Source organism: Phyllostomus hastatus, unplaced genomic scaffold (genome assembly GCF_019186645.2).
Source record: "Phyllostomus hastatus isolate PE091 unplaced genomic scaffold, TTU_PhHast_1.1 phas_contig_150, whole genome shotgun sequence".
Lineage (NCBI taxonomy): Eukaryota > Metazoa > Chordata > Mammalia > Chiroptera > Phyllostomidae > Phyllostomus > Phyllostomus hastatus.
Genome location: NW_025333611.1, coordinates 4,209,468 through 4,225,481, shown reverse-complemented (window position 1 = coordinate 4,225,481; position 16,014 = coordinate 4,209,468). Strand labels below are relative to the sequence as shown.

At 45.4% G+C, this 16,014-nt stretch overlaps 1 protein-coding gene across 4 annotated transcripts in view; it reads left to right on the top strand.

Annotated features, from left to right (window-relative positions):
• Positions 1 to 16,014, top strand: part of CPEB4 (cytoplasmic polyadenylation element binding protein 4) — a 56,885-nt gene that overhangs the window by 34,472 nt on the left and 6,399 nt on the right. The window contains exons 3-9 of one of the 4 annotated variants that reach the window (XM_045819182.1): positions 1,211 to 1,261; positions 9,503 to 9,526; positions 11,203 to 11,376; positions 12,799 to 12,888; positions 13,258 to 13,376; positions 13,881 to 13,995; positions 15,161 to 15,342. In XM_045819182.1, coding sequence (XP_045675138.1) covers positions 1,211 to 1,261; positions 9,503 to 9,526; positions 11,203 to 11,376; positions 12,799 to 12,888; positions 13,258 to 13,376; positions 13,881 to 13,995; positions 15,161 to 15,342 — 755 coding nt within the window. The remainder of the gene's footprint in view (positions 1 to 1,210; positions 1,262 to 9,502; positions 9,527 to 11,202; positions 11,377 to 12,798; positions 12,889 to 13,257; positions 13,377 to 13,880; positions 13,996 to 15,160; positions 15,343 to 16,014) is intronic. The other 3 variants (XM_045819201.1, XM_045819192.1, XM_045819209.1) reach the window with 3 other exon arrangements.

Here is a 16,014-nt window from a genome sequence, read left to right as displayed (position 1 = left end):
CAGCCTCAGGGCACGGGAGGAGCTCTGCTTACCCACCTTCGTGTGGCCTTGGAGGGTCTGCTGTGGGTCTGTAGGGTTGGAGTTGAGACTGCGGTTTCCTGTGGAGCGTTTGTAGTTCTGAGCTGACTTTACACCCCCACCCCACTGCTCCTGACTCACGCAGTGCGGGGCTGTGGGAGCTACCCCACAGTCACGCCCTCCTGTCCGTTCCTTCGGTGAGCAAGGCTTTGTTGAGGGTCCTCCGCCTTCCTCCGAGGGCGGGCGTAAATGGGCGTGTGGAATGTGGAGACTTAAAAATGTTGCCAGGGTGATTTCTATAATTTGTAGCACTAATTCTGTGCTAGAAATGACAAAACAGCATCCAGTGAGGAGCTGTGGCCCAGGTACCTCAGCTTACAAGTAAGATTCTTCCCAAACGGAAATGCAACTCCTTAGGAGGGAAACCGCTGTCAGCGCCGTCTCCCTCCCTTCGTGTGTGGTTACCAATTTAGACGTTGGCACACCCTCCAAAAATTGTAGTACCTTCACAGATGCTTCTCTGATGGTCATTTAGGTGCCCGTTTCAGGTTAGAACTAGATTTTTTGCACCACCTCAAAATTCAGGGGAAACTCAGCCAGCATTCTTCGAGTGCTTGCTGCGCCCTGGGCATTGTGCTGTGTGCTGTGATGTTTTCTGTCATGTGTAAGTGCAATGATATGTTTTTATTTACGTGCTGTACTTATTCTCCAAAATGTGCATTTTAAACCCATTAGCACGTCTGTTTCTGTAGGCGTAAGTGTGTCACTTTTGTTCTAAATCATAGAAAAATATTACTTCTAAAAAGCAACAAAAAATTAGACATTTGAAAAATTGTTCACATTTATGGGGCAAAAATGTGAAGATTGTTATTATGAATTGATATTGGAACAGAATGCTACGAAGAATATTACTTTGGAGAGGGAGTGAGAAATTAGAATGACCAGCTAGTTAAATTGGAGGGATATTTTATTTTCCTGCTTTCCAACTTTCCCTATTTGAATGTTTGTGAACATGCCGATCGATATATATGTCCTCTGACTCATTGTGTTTATTAGCACAACAAAGTTTTATCCCATAATACAGCTTTTTAAGTACCTTACTATTGAAACAAGTAATTCAGTTTTGCTATTGAATACGCTTAAAGCATCCATGAAAAAACTAAATTTAGTAACGGCCTTCTTTTACCTTCAGGTCGTCTAAACTATTCCTATCCAGGATCCGATAGCTCTCTGCTTATTAATGGTAAGTGATAATTGATTTACCCTAGCCAAGTTCACGGCCGAAACAAGTTAGTGCAGGTGAACAAACACAGCAGTTATGGCTCAGCCAGTGGAGAAATGGCATCAGTTTATTCTTTAGTGACAATTGAAAGTTGCTGTTCATCTGTCAGGAATTTTATGAATAATGATTTTTCATTCAAATTGTGGGAAGAACTTTTTAAACTTTGAGAGCCAACCCATTCTGTCTTGAAATTGGTCACAGTGAGAATTACGTAATGACACAGAGAGGACAGCTTCATCTAACTTCGGCTTCTGTAGACTGACCTTTGAAATGTCAACATAAACCGTGTCCACGTAGCTGGCGAAACGTTCCAGTGTAATCAGAGATCTGAAAGCAGGAAAAGCAGCCGAAAACCACAGGGGTTGACACTGCAAAGGACAAGGTCATTGACTGTTTGCTCTCTAATGAGAACAAGGAAAATGCAGTTTTATTGGCCTGTCCCAAGCGTTGCCCCTGTGCCGTTCAGTTCCGTGTTGACGCGCTGCTGCCGAAGCGGACTGAACTGCAGAGGGGAGGAGGGCCCGTTTCCGCGCAGCACTGGTCAGGGAACTGAGAGTGTCTGTTTGGTAGCGCCGCAGGTTAAAGTACCTGGGGGGACCGCAGAGGTTTCGTCTCGTTCACGTCTTTCCTACTCATTGACTAGCGAGTGGATTTCAAATTTGTGGGTTCGTTTTGCCTCCATTTCTAAAAACTCATTTTCAGTCTCACCTTATTCCAAAAACAAAGCAAAACAAACCAACAAAACAAAACAAAGCTTCTACTCCTTGTCTGTGATACATAGTGAGCAGGGCACTAAAGATGATCTTTCTGGCCGGACCTCTTCCTGGCCAGCGTGTGGGATCAGTGCTCGGCAGGGCGCAGGGCTGTCGTGCCAGGAGAGGAGAGGAGACCGGACCCCCGAGAGCGGCTGCGGGCGCATCAGGCGCCCCGGAGGCTGTGCGGTTTACAAAAGCCTTGCTTGCTCACCAGACTCGGGCCTTTTCAGGCTGCTCTGCCAGAAGTGAGGCCGCAGTGTAATGTTTCAGCGTTACCGTGTGTGGGCTGAAAAGGAAACCCAGCGGCAACAGGGGCATCGGGCTGAGGGGCTAAGGCCCGGGCTGCCTCCGGAGCTCTGCCCGCGGACCGGCCCCGGTGGCGGGTCTGCGTGGCGGGAACCGCAGCGAGCCGGGGCCCGAGGTGCCGCCGTGCGGTCTCAGGCAGAGGGGCGGGTCCTTCTTTGTCCCAGTTTTCTCGAGAAGGCACCGAATTAGGCCAGTTGTCCCTGGCCCGTCTGTGCTGAGCTGAGAAAAATAAACATTCTCTGCTGGGTTTTCCTTAAAGCTAAAATCGCTTAATTTTTAATAAAATCTATTATGAGATTGTCTTTCCTTTTTTTCCCCCCATAAATGTTTTCTGTTATGAACAGATCATTTTTAATGACTCCTACTTGGCAAAGAAGAAAATAAAGGTAACTTTTCCCCCAAATATTCATGCTTTGAAATTGTACTGGTCCATAGGCTCTAGAGAGGGTTTTTTTTACCGCACTCACGGAAACCGTGTTTGTGACGACGGTCCGCTGGCCGAGGGTCACTGCCCTTAACCGGAAAGACAGGAAGACAGAGCGAAGCGGCGTCGGAGATGCGTGTGGGCTCCTCACGCAAGGCCTCCGCGTGTGTGAGGTCGTGACGGCCGTGGTCTCGGATCCAGTGTTCGTGGCCGAGGGCTTCAGAACTGGATTTTGTCGGGTTTGGTCAGGTGTTAGCTCCTCAGAGCCAACCAAGTAGACCCAGATGCCACTCTGTCCCTTTATAATGGGGCAGGAAACCTCAGGGCAGACCGGGTGTTGGAGCCGACTGATAGACTGCTAGTTCTTTGGGGGCAAAGCAGATCACAACAGAAGATCGATGAGAAAGTGGGTGGTTATAACAGGTTGGGGTGGAGGGGCATTGAGACAATGTCTTCGTCATCTTGATTCAGGCCTCGCCACAGCCCTCGGTCACATTTCTCCTCGGTCACATTTATCTTCCACGGCGGATCGCTGCTCTAGATACATCCATCTCTTTCATGTATTGATCCTTAGGAGCTCTGTCCTCCTTTTGCTCCTGCTTGGGAGTGTCCGTGTTGCAGATCTGGGGTAATACAGTAGTTGTGCCCGAGGAAGGCCGACCGGACGATCACAGACACTGCCCGTCTCACAGGCCTGGGGCAGAGAGTAAATGCATGTAAGTCACTTACATAGCACCTGGCACATGGTGAAGTTAAAATGGGGTGTCACTTTTTTGGGGGAGGAAATGTTAGTGCTAAAGATTTATAAAGAGAAAACACAATACAACGGATTAAGAAGAATATATAAAGATTGTCCATAGCTGAATATGCTTGTTTTGGGTCTATTATTAAAGTAAATAACCTAAAACCTACTATATCCCTTCACATCTTAGTTCATTTTCAGTTTAGAACTGAAAATAAAGGTCTAACATCTAGTGTTGCTTTATATTCATTGCTCAATTTTAAGACCTTACGGAACTACAAGGAGCCCTCTGTCCACCATCAGTATTCTGTCCGGGCTTCAGAAGCCTTCAGAAGGGGGTTGTGTGTAGCTGCTCTGCTCTGTTTGAACTGTGACGTCCAGAGCTTTTTCTTCCCAGCCTCTTTTGAGTTGGAAGTCATTTCTTGTTTTGTTGGGATAAAATGGTCGAAGAGCTGTTTATCCTCTTCCTTGCATGAACGTTTGAATTTCAACTATGATCATTATTGTAGAACTTATTTTGAAATTTTCGAGCAATCTCAAAAGAGAAGAGATTCAGAGCGGTCTCCCAACCTTGGCAGTGTATCCTGGGATGATGTCGGATGTGCCTCCACAGAGATAAGACGGGCTCGCCCGTCCTATAGCTCCAGTTGCTGCTGCTGGGCCTTTCTCCATCCTTGGTCAACAGCCTTCACTCCGTACGGTGACCTTTGCGGACCACTCACGCCTCTAAAAAGAAGCCTCGCCAGTGTAACCCAGCAGATGGCCATTGGCAACTGTGCTGAGAGTGCTGCAGTGCAGGTTCCAGGGAGTCATTCCGCTTAGGGCTGGCTTCTTAGTCGTAGATACTTTTTTTGAGGGGGGAATCCTTGGATTCAAAGTGTGTTTTTAAAAACTAGCTGTCTAGCTCCTTTTGGGACATAGTGTTGGTTTGCTAGTGCCGCCATGACAAGGCCACAGACGGGGTGGCCTACACAGTTTATTTTCAGCCCGGGAGCCTGGGAGTCGGAGTTGGTTTCTTCTGAGGCCTCTTTCCTTGGCGCGTAGGTGACCGTGTTCTCCGTGTGTTCACGTGATTTTCCCCTGTGCATGCCTGTGTCCTAGGCTCTTCTTATGAAGACCCCGGTCACACTGGGTCAGCCCGAGTCGCCTTGTGAAGACCCTCCCTCCAAAGAGAGTCGCATTCTGGGGGGCGGGGCTTGGGGCTTCAGCACAGGGATTTCCAGGAGGGGACAGATTTATTCCATAACACATGCCTTTTCCCACGTAACAGAAGAGGGTTTCCTGAGGTGGATGTAATAGGAATATGGTTAGAACACCCATCTTATGGTTACAAAAGCAAGCCAGTTTTTTAGCTAAGTCAGAAAGGAGATAGATTAAAATATTAATTTCTCCTTTTCCCAGCTTGAAGCCTTGTTTTGCCTAGGAAACCGAGCAGGCAGCCCCTCTGCGAGGGTGCTTGTGCATGGGCCTTTCTCTCCAAACCCCGTGCTGCGCTTCGGCCCTTGGGAATCTGTGCCTTGAAGAGGAACCTTGAAAAAAAATAAAAATAAAAAGAACCTTGTGGCAGAGAAAGTCACAGAAGAACAAGGGAATGTATTGGGCTTTAACAGGCTCACGTCTGTGTTTCCTCTGTGGGTGTCTTTCACTTCGCAGCGTCAGCTGTGATGTTCGCGTGTCTCAGCAGAGGCTGGTAAGACATCCTTGGAAGGTTAGCGTGCAGCGCCCCGGCTCCTCCTTACGGTTCTGTGGAGCGGAAGGAGGAAGGTTGTTCTCTGAAGGGTTGGGGTGGAGGGGAGAAGTCTCTGAAAAGTGAGTGCAGATTGTAGTCACTGAAAATATATATAATATGGTTCTAGTTGCTACAATAAGGAGTGAAAAAGATAATATGAAAACATATTGTAAATTCTAACGGTGCTTTACAGCTGTTAGCCTTCCAGTAGTAATGACAAGCTAAGGGTAATTATTGAAGACCAGCCCCAGAATGAGTGTGTGTGTGTGTGTGTGTGTGTGTGTGTGTACTTCTGAGGATGGGAGAACATTCCAGTTTACTGAGCGTCTCACCAACCGCCGTGTATGAGTCCGGTATTGTCCCCTCTCTCGTCAGCTCCCCGTTTGTATGAGTGACAACAGGGTAGGGATATGCAACCCCAGAGTTACGTTCTCTGTCCTCTGAGATAGCTTTTCACAAATAGTCGTCTCACATCTTTACTATGTCTTGTCAAGATTCTGTGACTATCGTACCAGCAAGCTAGTATAAATGCAAGTCAATGTGACAGGAAATTCGAGCTATGAAGCATAAATCTAAAATAATGTTGTGGCAATGAGTCCATTAAATTAGGAGTTGATGTGTAAAATTATTTAAAATGATTCTTTGCATCTTTGTTGAATCAACACCCTGGTCTTCGTGCTGATTGTCTGCGTTTTGGTTCTACCATCTTCATTCTTCCATTAACATAGTAACTTCTCCTCGCTTCCAGCCTTGCATTTATGTCTTTTTAACTGATTTGCTAATTTGACTAATTTCCCACACACTGTTTTTTTTTTAGTCCTACTGAAAAGATCAGTCATTTGATGGCATCTTTTCGCCTGAGCCCTTGCCCTTGTTTTCCAAACAGCTTTGCCGGCTGCCCCCTCCGCACGGGGACAGCAGAGGGACAGGCAGGGGCGTGGCCTGAACGGGGTCGGCCTTTCCTGCCTGCTGACCCCGAGGACGGTTTTACCCCTTGTGGCCTGAGGTCCGGCCCTCCACGGAATTGATTAGATGCCCTTGTGTAGGGAAGGACACCTTCCTCAAATCTGTCATTTGTTTCTGATAAAGCACCAAGTAGAAAGCCAAAAAGGGTTCATTATGAAATATAGTAATACAGTGTACACAATAATAATAAATTCAAATAGTGCACAAAGAGATAAAACAAGTAAAATCCTTCTTTCTTTCCCCATCCCAGTTTCTCTCCCCAAGATTCTTGTGGTTGCTTCTAGAAAAAAAAGATTTTTGCATATTTCCCACATCTGTTTATATTTTCTTTATTTTCAAATTTACAAAATATGAATCATACAATACATACCTAGGCACCTCACATGAATGTGTGCCATGTTTTTTCAATGTCTACATACTAAGTATTTCTTATAAGTGTATCACTATGGCGGATGCTTTGTTTCTTTTGGACTATAACAAATGAGAAAAAATACTTTTTAAGAGATCTCTTCATTTTGATAATGAAGTGTATAGTGTATATTTATATACTGTATGTTTGTGCGTAATGAAATACATGTGCAGTGTGTTGAAAAAAGACCCAGTCCTTCTGTACCTTCTTGGTAAGCGCAGCCTCCCAGAGTGCAGCGGGACACTCAGGAGAGGGAGCTTAGTGATGACCGGAGGACATTTGTAAGCAGTCCTGTAAAGACGTTTTGGAAATAAAGTATTTATCAATAGATCTAATAACAACATGCATCCAGAAGTTATAAAAACTTACAGCCATAATTTTCCAGCCCATTTAGAACACTCTGGGATCATGTTAGTACTGAGCATTAAATTATTAAGGACTTTATAAAACAAAACTGAGGAATAAAAATAAAAGTAAATAAGCATGTAAATCGTATTAATTTTAACCCTGATGGGGACTAGAATATTTTTATTCAATAATAACATTCATTTTTGAAATCTTCTAACAGGGTGCTCTGGTAATTAAAAGCAAATTCTGAGCAGTTTATGTCAGCTGACTTAGCTAGAAGTTTTCCAAATGCACATTTCTTTAAACATATTGAACCTACATTTTTTTTTCTTGCTACTTTTCTGCATGCTTGAGAAACATCAAAAGTATGCAACACTCGGTAATCACGAGACTGGAAATCTGTCTGACGAGACAGATTCTTCAGGAAAGGGGTGAGGACGCGTGTCACAGAAATTCCATCGTCCCGTGTCTGTGCCGAGCGGAGCGGGGGACGGGCGGGCGGGGGGGCTCAGTGTGTCCTCCCTCCACAGGTGCAGTGGCACCGCCGACCGTTCCGACCAAGTCTGGGTTCTGGTCACACACGTGTGTGCACATTACGGAATTGGGTACTTTCCCGTGTATGTGTCATATGTTAAAATCTATGTGGAAAACCACGTGTAGTGTTAACAGCATTATAACTGAAAATCAAACATTTGCTGTGCTTTCGGGTGTCGTTATTTTTCTCTGGTACTCATTTATATTAATTTCCCTATTTGAGTGGGCAGTTCTTATAATTATAAACATTGTATTCCCTTAATATGGGAAAATGTTTCTCAATAATTTTCAGGATTTAATGTCAGAATTTACCCATGAATGTTTTATATTAACCAGCTTAATTTTGTGATGTAAAATCAGAGTTTGAAAGTACACATTTGAAGACTTTGAGAGTATCAGAATTCACTTTTGATCTGTAGCCTTTATTCCTGAAACTATATTTATTTTTGAAATAATGAAAGCTATGAGGTTTTTATGTTAATTTTGTAGCTTATAAAAGCCCACTCTTTTTGAACATGTTTTCTTAGAAATCTAGGCAACACCAGTCAACTCTTTAAGGTTGACAGAACCAGGATTTTCGGTCATTCACCCCCTCAAATCTTATGTCTTGGAGCACTTAGTTATATGGATAGAAGGTTTTCAACAACCATCTGCTTTTGTGGAGTCTTTGTCGTTCTAGTGTCTGTCAGATTAACTGGAAAAGAATACCTTTCCCTTTTTGAAAACTTAAGACCTAGGGAAGGGAAACCTAACGGCCGAGGGAGATTTCATCTTGTTTGAATCCATTTCCTAACGTGCGATTTTTGGTGAAATCCCATGCTATCTAGCGCTGGTAGAAATGTGTTTGGGTGTAAGACATGATTTCACTACTGGAAAGTGCGCTCACGGCACCTCGGCGTCGCACCTGTGACTCGGCCACCACAGAGCTGTGCAGTCCCCGTGCCCCTGTGACCCTGCCCCCCGGCCCAGACCCACGATTCCCCGTGCTCCTGTCCGGTCGCCTTGCCCTGGCCCTGACGGCGCCGGTCTGCAGCAGCGCCGGCCCTGCGATGCCCTGCCTCTGTTTTCCTTTCAAGGTCCATCTCAAGCGCCACCCCCCGCCCGACCCTTTAATCAAAACCAGGCCCCTCCTGCTCTGTCCCTTTGTGCCTGTCACACAACTGTCGCAGCAGAGAGGCGTGCTGCGTCACCATCATTTGCTTCTGTGGCCGCGCAGTCAGTCAGGGCACGGTGCTTAGCTGCCCGCAGCACCTGGCAAGGTGCGCATCCAGGAAGTGCGTGTTGGGTATGGGGTCAAGGCGTTCAGGCAGGCTGGGCTGAAAAATAAGTGACAGTTTGTTTCAGGGAAGGTGTTTCCTCATTTCAAGTTTATGCTGTCATTTCCCAAGTATTCAGGGAAATATATATAATTATATAAATATACTTATATATCTCTCTTCTTGGCTGCAACCTGCTTGGTGGTAAAACACCAGGGCTTTTACTTTTCAACATTTGGGGCATAGTGGAGGATTTGATTGGGGCTAAGAAACGTTGGCCAAAAGGAAGTTTGCAAATTGCCTAACGATTTCTTTTATGCTATTCTTTACTAGGGACTAATTGAGAGGTAGTATAAAATGGCTGTTTATCCTGTAAGAGTGAAAAAGCCAAGAACTGAATATTGTGGTATTTACTTGACAGCTCGCTAGGAGGGGATTCTGAGAGAAAATAAGGTTAATGTGGTCGTTGGTTTAGGTCACATGACAATCGTCCTTTACTTTATGCTGGTGTGGACCTTGAGTCACAGCAAAAGGCTTCCTTTAAAACAAATGTCCTTAAAGAACTTAAAAAAAGAAAGCAGTAAATTGACCTCTTACTATCCAAATTCTTTGTTTTTGACACAAATTATATATGGCGAAATTTTTTCAATTTCAAAAGCTGGTAGATGAAATCACAATTGATTCTTTTGACAATGTTTGAAAGGTTGTTTTGTTTTTCTCATTTGACATGCAGCAAGGACATATGGGCGAAGGAGAGGTAACATTATTGTTTCTAACTTTTGAATGTGTAGTTGTATTTGGAGAGGACCCAAGTTTGCTCAGTTCGTAACCCTCGTGGGGAAGGAGGGGCTGGGTGGGGGAATGAAGCATAAGTTTGATTCATATGTACTTGACATATTGTAGTTAACATTCTAGACATTCTAATTTTAGGAAGTCAGAATGGTAGGATTTGGATTTGAACCAACATCAATTTCCTATATTATATTGTAAGCTCAACTTATTTATATCTAAAGATTTGTTTCCTTTTTTCTGAAAGAAATTTCTTAGGAGAAAAAAATTAAGATTCTTTAAAAAGGAAAATATAGTCCAGATCATCTCAAAATACCTGATTGCGCTAGAGTTTCAATTATATGTGAATGCCTGTTTTTTTTAACCAAGTCAGCATAATACATTCGGTTTAAAATGAGACGAGCTGAATAAATGGCTGATCCTCTAAATTGCAGACATTGGGGGAAAGCTCTAGAAATTTAGAGAATTAAAAAAAAATCATGTCTCAGAGGTGCCTGAATGAACCTTATTTTTGACATCTGTAATAGTTTGCCTTTTAAAGTATGTGAGACCATTTTAAATGGCTCAGCATAGAAATATAAGTGATCTTTGAAAGTCATTCAGGAAATAGCCTCTAGTTTTATAGTCACTTTAAAATCTTCATTATTAACTCTTTTGGGCTGTGGTTTTGTGTGATGAATTCACAGCAGGTGTCCATACCCTTATTACTTGTGTTGGGTAGTGAGAGGTGGAAGGAGGAGGAGCGCGGCACCAAGAGGATGCTGGGACGTTGCGGTGGAGGCGGCGCAGTGCGGGCCCGCTGCCGTGGGGTCTGTGCGCTGCCCAGACGCAAGTCGGCCGCCTGAAAAGTGACCAGTGCTTGAGAGTCTGCAGTGTTTGGTGTCTGATTTAAAAGCTTGAATTCTGCTGTCTGGTCAATACGGGAAGAATATAACTTACATTGGCATCTCTGGTCTTTTCTACTTACACATTCTGGATATTTTCAAACATCAGACTTAGTGGTTAGCTTTTAGAATTAGGTAGCGCTGTAGCAGCTGGTTATTACTCAATGGAAAAAAAGGGTGTCTTTAGCATGCCTAAACATCTTAAATTCTAGAAGACTAGACAGTGAGGTTAGCGGCATTCAGTGGCTTTCGGTTGTAGCCCATTAGTTAAGATAAACGAAAACAGCACCCAATTTAAAAACGGACACGTTCACTTTAAGGACATTTTTGGAGGAAATTGTGTGGGCTCTGTCACCTGATGTTTTAAGAACGTCTTAGTGATCCAGAGCTGACAGTCACATCTAATACTCAGTGCACACGTCTAGGATGCCAGGGGCCGGGGGCCCTGCCAAGCCAGGGCCTCAGCTGCCAGCCGCTCTCAAAGGAGCGCGCTGTCCTGCTGCTGCGCTTCCACCCCCCGCTGAGCTGCCCGGTCCCAGGGGGAGAGGGGGGTGGCCCTCTATTGAACCGTGAACTTTCTCTCTGACTCAGTTGGGACTTGAAGGTGATTCGAATTCAAAAGCTTATCTAAGTGATTCCATTTGTTATTCAGTGAGAAAAAGAAAAGCCGCAGGTCTGTTGAATCAGCTGCTGTCCTTGTTTGCTGTGCCCAGGGGCCGGGGACATTGCTGTTAGCTTTCTCTCCTGCTCTCTGTTCCAGGTCAGTCTTCGCTGTTTCCGATGGAAGATGGATTCTTGGATGACGGCCGTGGGGATCAACCTCTTCACAGTGGCCTGGGCTCACCTCACTGCTTCACTCACCAGAACGGAGAGAGAGTAGAGCGATATTCTCGCAAGGTGTTCGTGGGCGGACTGCCTCCGGACATCGATGAAGGTACGTGGGGAAGGGCGTCAAGAGCATGGTGCCCAGAGGCGGCACACAGTAGGCAACTCACGGCCACAGGTCACTGTTAGGATAACAGCGGCCTTGTCTGGCTCCAGGGATTCAGTTTTGACTGCACAGTTCTCTTTCATATCTTCTTATCACGGCCTGGGAGACGGGGTCGTGGAGGGAGAGAGGGCGGCCCTGGGAGCCAGCTGAGACAAGTGGGTGGGCTCAGTGAGGAAGAGTGAACACCATTGCGGTAGGAAAGCGCCTCAAGGACCCGGTGTGGACAAACCTGAGTGCTAACTGCATTGTAGTCTGAGTGTGCCGCCTTGACCAGATTCAGTGACCGTTCCAGAAAGGTGTGGACTGACATGACACTGTGGTAGCGGGTAGAGGCGGGAGCCTGGAGCACGCCCAGGCTGATGAGGGAACGCGATACTGGTGGGTAGCACCACACCGAGTGGGCAGATTCCAGCTCAGCCAGGTGATCGAGGCTGACATGCCCCATGAGGACAGGGTGACATGGCATGACTGTGGCGGGAATCTTATTCAGAACCCGCAGCTGGAACTTGGGTCGTGAGCAGAGAGGTAGGTGAGGTTGCGAGTCATTTTGCAGATTCAGGGGCCTTGGTACTTGAAGGCTGTGAAGCATGCAGGCCTGGCTGGTGTGGCTCAGTAGACTGAGTGCCAGCCTGTGAACCAAAGAGTCGCTGGTTCAGTCCCCAGGCAGGGCACACGCCTGGGTTGTGGGCCAGGTCCCCAGTTGGGGGCGCATGAGAGGCAACCGCACATTGATGTTTCTGTCTTTCTCTGTTTCCCTCCCTGCCCCTCTCTCTAAAAATAAATAAATAAATGAAGTCTTTTTTAAAAGAAAAAAAGTTGTGAAGCATGTAACAGGCAGGAAAGAACGAGGAGCTGTTCCAAAGCGAAGAATACGGGTGTCCTAGGGACGTGGCATCTAGATACGGCTCATGTTCTGGGTCAGAAAGGAACAGAGAGACGCTGCTGGGAAAGTCTGAAATCTGGCTCAAGTCTGCGAACTGGGCATTGCATCAGCACTGACTTCCTGACATGGGTGGGCGGTCACAGGGTAGTAGACAAGGATGTGACCTTGTTTTGAGCAGGTGACAACAGTTGCATTATGGGTGAGAGAGCGCTGTGTCGGAAGACGACGACAGACGGCAGGGAGAGAGGTGGGCGGCAGGGAGAGAGGTGGGCAGCTGAGCCGTGCGGAGGTCCAGAGAGAAGGGGGACGGGAAGCGGCAGATGCGCACGAGAGTGACAGCCGGGGAGGCTAGGGGAAGGGGTGCGGGCCGCCTTCATGCCGTTCTCGTACACAGGAGCTTTGAAACTGTTGTTTTTCTAACTGCTTCCCCCCAAATGGTCACAAAATCACTGAACACTGCTCTTTGCTCTGTTGCTCCCTAGACGAGATCACAGCCAGTTTTCGTCGCTTTGGCCCGCTGATTGTGGACTGGCCGCACAAGGCGGAGAGCAAGTCCTACTTCCCCCCCAAAGGTAACCCCCGGGGTTCAGTGCACACCGGCAGCTTGTCCTTGCAGCGCTGGACGGCTAGCGTGTCCAGAAACGTTTGCATTCGATGTAGAATTTTCCGTTGTTAGACTTCTGTTTCCCCCAAATGCATCTTTAAACTTTCTACCTAGTATATACTTCCAATTCAAAGTTGATTTCACTCTAGAAGATGTTTCAAGATATTAGACTGAACTTAATGTGGATATTATCAGACTTTAGGTAGGAATGTTGTTTCGATTTTTTAAAAAATATTAACTCCTTTTCCTTTGTTTTAGTTTGTTTCCTTTCTCTTGAAGAATTACCAAAAAATAATACTAATTTAGGAAAACATAACCCTTTGCCCCTTTTTATCAGGCTATGCATTCCTGCTCTTTCAAGACGAAAGCTCTGTCCAGGCCCTCATTGATGCTTGCATCGAAGAAGACGGAAAACTCTACCTGTGTGTCTCCAGCCCCACCATCAAAGACAAGCCAGTAAGTGCGTCCTAGCGTGAGAGTAGCTTCCAGCTTTGGCCTCCGTCTCTACTCTGTCCAAAAACCCACAGGCATCACGGTGTTCCTGTTCCATGACGTGTCTGTAAGTGGGCTGCAAGTGAGGTTTTGTTATTGTTGTCAGGCTCCCAGCATTGACATTCTGTATATTTGTGTGCATTATTTTGACATTAAATTTTTGGTTAACTAAAATATTGGTAAATTTTTACCATTAAAAGATTTCACTTAGTAATACATCTGATGAAGTAGCTGGATTTCCTATTAATAGATTTAGCTTATTATAGGCAATGAAATTTCCGCCTTTGTTTATTGTACTCTTAAAAATGAAATGATTAGTATATACTCTTTTAAAGTCTTTTCCAGTTTTATAGCTTTATTGCTTTGCAGTGATGCGAATGACTGCTTTTGAAGTACTCTGCAGCCGTGTTGAGCCCCTTCCCCACAGCTTGTGCTGGGGGTGACACATGTGGGTTTGCACACCCCCAGGTGCAGATCCGGCCTTGGAACCTCAGCGACAGCGACTTCGTGATGGACGGCTCGCAGCCCCTCGACCCACGGAAAACTATATTTGTCGGCGGCGTTCCTCGACCGCTGCGAGCTGGTATGATCAACCAAACAAACCCTCTTTATCCTTCAGGATAAGAAATATTTCATAAGTTTTTTTTCAGATAAGTTCTCTGTAAGCATTTGCGTTAATGTCTAAGAGTGAGAGTTCCAGAATCAGTGTCTGGCTTTGAATTCGTGTGCCCCACTCTCTGGTAATACTTGAATGACTTTGGACAAATTACTTAATTTCTCTTATTCTCAATTTCCTCATCTGTCACATGGAGTAACAATAAGTGCATCTCTTTCTATGGCACTGTTTTGAGGGTTAAATATGATAACCAGTGCAAAGTGCTTAGTGCAGTTTCTCATAATGCCTGCGATCGTGACTGTCACCTGAAAAAAAATAGCACCTTTCAAGGCTAGATTGTGGATGGAGATGTTTGGTGTTTGTTTCCGTGTCCTCATTTGCTCATCAGCTACTGGCTGAGCTCTGAAATACGATAGGGTTCTCAGCAGTGCATCATAGCACTTACAAAAGAAATTTCATCCCCAACCAACTAATCTGAGATTTAATCGTATAAGGAAGATAAAGAACATAAAATGAACAAGAGTGCAGTTTCAGAATTGTGACATATAATGGCAAAGATGACACATCCATTATTGCAAGTTTTTATACAAAAAATTGGCAAATAGCTGGACTGCAGGGAAAGGTAACAAGATTTTGATGGAGATAAACTAGAAGGACCTTGAAAGAGCCTACTGATGTTTTCTAGTGTTCAAATGATTTTTTATATTAAGCCATGCCTTGTTAACTGGGAAGTCCATGGCAGCGACAGGGTGTGGAGCAGATAGACCAGGGTGCCAAGGCCAGCACGACCGCTCAGCCATCCGTGACCTTGACCTTGGGTGGATCGATCATCCTCTCTGTGCCCCTTTCATAGGGTTCCTCTGAAGATTAGAAGACAATATAAGTAAAACACCTGCCCTTAGTTAAAAGATAAATGGACATCTCTCTCTCAAAGCCATGAAAAAATGTCCTTGGGTGAGGATATAATAAATTCATAACTAGATAAATGGACACCTGGCTGTAATAATGGTTGATTTTAATTGTTGTAATGACATGGGCTCAGGGTAGAGGTGAACTGCTTTTGATGAAACCTTTGGCAGGCCAGGTGAGTTTTCCTGATCTCAGGTGCCCTCTCTGCGTCTGTCTTGTGTAGTGGAACTTGCCATGATAATGGACCGGCTGTACGGAGGCGTGTGCTACGCTGGGATTGACACCGACCCCGAGCTGAAGTACCCGAAGGGGGCCGGGCGGGTCGCGTTCTCCAACCAGCAGAGCTACATAGCTGCTATCAGCGCCCGCTTCGTCCAGCTGCAGCACGGAGAGATAGATAAACGGGTAAGTGCTAGACGGCGTTCCGGAAAGTTCGAGAACTGGCCCTCCAACTGTTTCATTACCGAGGTTGGAATCAGGGGGTTTTATATGAAAATAAACCGACAGCGGATAGTTATGCCTGCAGGACCAATCAGATGTATGTTCTGTAATATATCTAGGAATTTCCTATGGATTTCTTCTATCTATCTCCTAGTTTTTGAGTAGCCTAACCAGGACGCTATGTCAGTTTACTTGAGTTGATTTAATTTTTCCTAAGCTATCACCTGCATCCATTCATCTGTTCAGTTAGTCGATCATTCAGTATTTACCACGTTCTCTCTGCTATGTTATATCAGGCATGCAAACACCAACGCCCTGAGGTCTCCTGACTTGTCCTGTGTTTTGTCCTGGGACGTTATGAATACCCCAGCAAGCCCGATTTTCTAGCGCACCATGTACCAAATGATGAGCAAATTGACTCCTAGAACTGCATGGCTTAGAGACATTTCATTATAGCAAATTAAGTAAAAGTCATAAACTTTGATTTATAGCCTGAAATTTGGTAGTAACAGTTAACACTATTTTCAGCACCTCAGATTCCTCTTTGTTCGGTTTGTCTTCTGAGTCAAAAGGCTGGAGAAAACCTCAAAGATAGCTCTTTCCTCTGTTTTCTAATGTGTTGTCTTTGAAACACTG